A 4,981-nucleotide genomic window follows, 5' to 3' on the forward strand; every position below is an offset into this window, starting at 1 on the left:
CACCTCTTTCCTGAACAGGAAAAGTGGCTAGGAGGGCAGAGGTTTGAGATTAATGACGATCTTCAAAACAATGGTAAAGACTATCTCAAGTCATTGGTGGCAATATTCTATGACAAGGGAATGGAAAAGCTCGTCCACAGATATGACAAATGTCTCAATCTTCACGGTGATTATGTCAAAAAGTAACCATGTTTATACCTAACTTTTGGTAATAAATTCATTTTATTTACACTTGTTTTTTTTTATGGAGCATCAGAGCTTGAAAAAAAAAAACAGCCTACATATGTTTATATGATTATGATTAATATTTGGATTTGATTAAACTTTTGATATTTAACATTAAGAACTATGATAAATCTGTTTACTTTTACTGTAATTTTTTATTTTGTACCTTAAATTTATACCTTAATAACTTGAACATAATTTAGTAATTTAGTAATAAACACTGTTATAAAATTTAAGTTATTTAAAAAAAATTAAAGACTAAATACAAAAAACTTTGATGTCTTCCTTTATTATTTACAACCACAGGAACACAATTAACATGAGTAGAGTTGACTTTTCTTTACAGGCTTTTCTCTGCTTACAAATATGTAAATTGATTAAAAAATCCCTCAGGGATTTTTAATCAGTTTATCAAAACTTTTTGAAAAACCTTTAGAAGAGCTTCAAAAGAAAAGTCAGCTCTTCTCTGCTCTGCATTTTTAATACAGTGATTCTTTCTTTGTTTACAGTGTTTTGATTTTATATTTATAAATTTAATAGAGTATTTTGTTTTACAGGCTCATGATATCAAAACAGAACCTGAGTCATATATAAAATTTGAAGGAAATTATGAATCTGATAAAATAAATGAGAATGAAATTTCAAATTCTGCTTCAGATTCACTATATCCAAGTATAAATAATGTAAGAAATTAAATTACTTGATTAACAAATTAATGTTGTATAAGCAGTTATTCTTAATGTATTAATTAGAAATTAATGCCAGTTCAAGTGTTCTGCGAAAAAATCAAATATACAATTAAAAATTGTTGCAAAAGAGAAATCAATACAATTAAAATAATTTTTGTATGGTAATGTAATCAGCAAACTTTTAATCTTGGAATGTTGTCGGATGATGATATTTTTTTAGTTAATTGAAGACACAGACTGCTAATGATGTCATATACTAGACCGAGTGTGCTCTTGATTTCAAAAATGTTTGCCATTCCTGCTTTAAAGCTGATGTATTGTAAGTGTTTCGCAAGAAAATGTCAAAGTATAGTGTTTTCTGACTTCAAAAAGATTGAGAACCATGATACTAGACAATGCATGCATTGCTTTTTCATATTACATAATTGTTTTAACATCCATTTTGTGTATAAAATTTTAGAGCTAATTAATACAGGTGTTAATTTGCTTCAAAATTTAAACTTTACAGATTATACAATAATACCAAATGTAAATATTTTTCCATAATTTGAAAGTGATGAATGTAAGGTTAGATTTAGATGAACTCTGGATTAATATGATAGTGATGCTTAAAATATTCTTTAGACTGTTATATAAAATCCCTGCGATATACTATCTACATTATAATGCAATTAAAAACATTTAAATGAAAATTATATCTGATTTATATAGTCAAATCTGAATTTGATTATGATAGTAAATATATCATTAACCATTAAATCAATCATTTAATCAATAAATATTTGATATTTACTATATTATGGAATTTTGTATGCAGTATTTTCTTGTTACATTGTATTGAAAATTTATTGTTTATTGAAAACAGATTTTAAAGTCAGTACAAAAAATTTACTGACTGAATCTGTCTTTTCAGTTTTTAAATCTATAACTCTGTCTCCTTCATTAAAGTTTGATACATGTTAATAATGAAGAAACTCTACTAAAATAAAGAATATACCATAAGACATTTCAACACCACCATTATAATTCATAAGGTTACTTCCCAGACTTAAACTTACAACTTTACTTAAATGTAAGTTTATATCAAAGTTGGAGTTTTAATTGGTACAATTTCACTGGCTCCATCTCCACATTCATGGTTAAAAGATATAAAACTATATTCATAACATGTTCTGCTTTTATTTTATTAAAAATTTAATAAAATCTCTTCTAAAATACTTTTATAATTAAAACTGCAATCTAACATATAGTTAGTTATAATTCACAATATGTTAATAATTAATTGAATATTTATTTGATTTCAAATAGTTACCTTGTCTTGTACTGATGCCTTTAACCAAAATTAAAGTTTAACCACTCAACAATGAGGGATGGATATATCCATTCAATTCTTTTGGGGTATTGCCAAAAACTACTGCAAAAAAAAATTCACATAAAAAATGAATTATGTAACAATAAAAAAAGACTTTTCTTTACTAGACATAACTGTTCATAAAATCTTTTTCCGAAATGGTAATGAGAAAAAGCACGTGGAAAAAATTTCCCATGTTTATTCTCTACTACTTTGGGGTAGCACCATACCTGACTATCCCACTGTTGAAAGCTTAATACACAATATGCTAACATTAAGAGCAGATGTATTCTTAAGATGCTCTTTTTATACTGACACAAGAACATCATTAAAGTAGGAATTATTTTGAGCTGTTCATTCTACAGATTATGTAAAAGTAATAATTAATTGATAATCAGAAAATCTTTAATTTAAATATTAAAATTTATAAAATATGGAAAATAATTGTTGTAATTAATCTATAGTTTATTATATTAAAGTAGCATACAGAAAATATAAGAATACTTTTTTGAAAATAACTAAATGAAGTTTAATTTTTACTGTTTAAATATATATGTATGTGTATAATTTAGATAAATTTTACTAATGTTATGAGTTTTAACTAATCATGTTTTTTAACATTTACAGGATATTAAAGAAAATAATACAAATGATACAGAATACTTTCATGAGAAATCTAAACTTCTCTTCCCTCCAAAAGAAACCAATGCAACATCTCTTCTTTATAAAGGAAATGATACTTCCATGCCTAACATAAATCATTTCAAACGGCAGTCTATTGAATATAAAACTGAAGTCAACAAAGGTATGTGAATTATATTATTTTAAAAATTAAAACAAATGGTTTTTTAAGTATCAATGGAATATTATCCAAGCCACTTTTGATATTTAGAAATTGCATTTATTTTATTTGTTTTGTAATGAACACAAAACAATTCATTGAATAGAAATTTAATTGTTCAGAGATGTCTTCTCTATGTAAATTATTAAAATAAAAAACTTCAAACTTAAGTGACCAAATAACTAGAAAATTGTCATTACGGATTCAAATATTTACTGTGTTTCCCTGGAAATAAGACATCCTCTGAAAATAAAACCTAGCATAGGTTTTGCTGAATTGCTAAATATAACACCTCCCCCCGAAAGTAAGACCTAGCAAAATTTTTTTTTACTCCTAATGGTCATCGACAGATGGTTGAAAGTGTCCGTTGGCTTTTTGAAAGTACAGCCACTGATTGGTCAGCAGACATTCAGGCCACATGGCATGATTTGCATAAAACTATGTTTTGGGTATCACAGATTTGCATAACATTACAGCTGGTGATGGCTAATTGGTCGGCCGGGAATCACGCCACATTACATTTACATAGTGCTACGGTTGAATAAGCACTAATTGGTCATCAAGCCCGATGTTGACACTATAAAACAGTTAAGTTGAAGCGAGAGTGGAAAGTCCACTCCAGCATGGGAACTTCGTAAGTTCATGTCGGTTTTATTTAAGTTCAGTTCGACACAACCGGATATACATCACTGTCGTCTAAGTTTGACTTGGGAATTTTTTTGTTTGATAATAAATGTGAATTCTTCTTCATGGAAAAAATAAGACATCCCCTGAAAATAAGACCTAGTGCATATTTCAGAGCAAAAATTAATATAAGACACTGTCTTATTTTCGGGGAAACATGGTAGTGCGCAATTGGAGAGGCTCTGCAAAACCTGAAGTTTGAACCGATTCCACACCCTCCTTATTCTCCTGATTTTGTGCCTTGCGATTTTTATTTTTTTTCCTCTACTCAAGAGCGACCTCAAAGGTAATCATTATACCACGGACAATGAGGTGAAGACAGCTGTCAAGTCCTGGATTCGAGAAAAGTTGGAAGAATTTTTCAGTGACGGAATGAAAAAACTTGTTACACGTTGGGAGAAATGTGTTAGCCTTAATGGTGACTATGTTGAAAAATAAATATATGATTTTGAAGCTTAAGAATTGTACTTTAATGTATAAGGACCTTGAATAAGTTCTTGCTGTTTTTTGTGAAAATTAACACTTTATTTAAAAAAAAGTCGTAATAAACATGTCACTGAAAGTATTGTCCATCGCTAGTCACTACTTTCTCCCATCATTCTGGTATCATTTGAATTCCATGTCGGAAAAACGACATATCTTTTGAGACTATTCAAGAATCAACCCATTTTTTGGCATCTTCATAAGAATAGAAGTGCTGCTCAGCCAGGCCATGTGCCATCGATCGGAACAAGTGATAATCGGAAGGGGCGATGTCTGGTGAATACGGCGGGTGGGGTAGGACTTCCCATTTAAGCGTTTCCAAATACGTTTTCACTGGTTGTGCAACATGTGGCCGAGCATTGTCATGTTGCAAAATCACTTTGTCGTGTCTCTGCTCGTATAGCGGCCGTTTTTCCTTCAATGTTTGGCTCAAACGCATCAATTGTAGTCGATGGCGATCTCCTGTGATGGTTTCGTTTGGTTTGAGCAACTCGTAATAAACTACACCTAGTTGATCCCACCAAATGCAGAGCAGAAGCTTCGAACCATGGATATTCGGCCTTGATGACGATGTTGATGCATGGCCGGGCTTACCCCATGATTTTATATGCTTAGGGTTATTGTAGTATATCCATTTTTCATCGCCTGTCATGATACGATGCAGAAAACCTTTCTTTTTCTGCCGTTGAAGCAGCTGTTTACATGTGA

At 30.1% G+C, this 4,981-nt stretch overlaps 1 protein-coding gene across 1 annotated transcript; it reads left to right on the forward strand.

Moving 5' to 3' along the window:
• Positions 1 to 734: 734 nt before the first annotated feature.
• Positions 735 to 3,134, forward strand: LOC111617190 (the record flags this gene model as incomplete). The annotated part of the gene is made up of 2 exons (XM_023358520.1): positions 735 to 908; positions 2,893 to 3,134. Coding segments are annotated over 2 exons (360 nt in total), but the record flags the coding sequence as incomplete, so codon positions are not given.
• Between the last annotated feature and the right edge of the window lie 1,847 nt (positions 3,135 to 4,981).

Source organism: Centruroides sculpturatus, unplaced genomic scaffold (assembly GCF_000671375.1).
Source record: "Centruroides sculpturatus isolate CEXI.00-Female unplaced genomic scaffold, Cexi_2.0 scaffold5088, whole genome shotgun sequence".
In the NCBI taxonomy this organism is placed as follows: Eukaryota; Metazoa; Arthropoda; class Arachnida; order Scorpiones; family Buthidae; genus Centruroides; species Centruroides sculpturatus.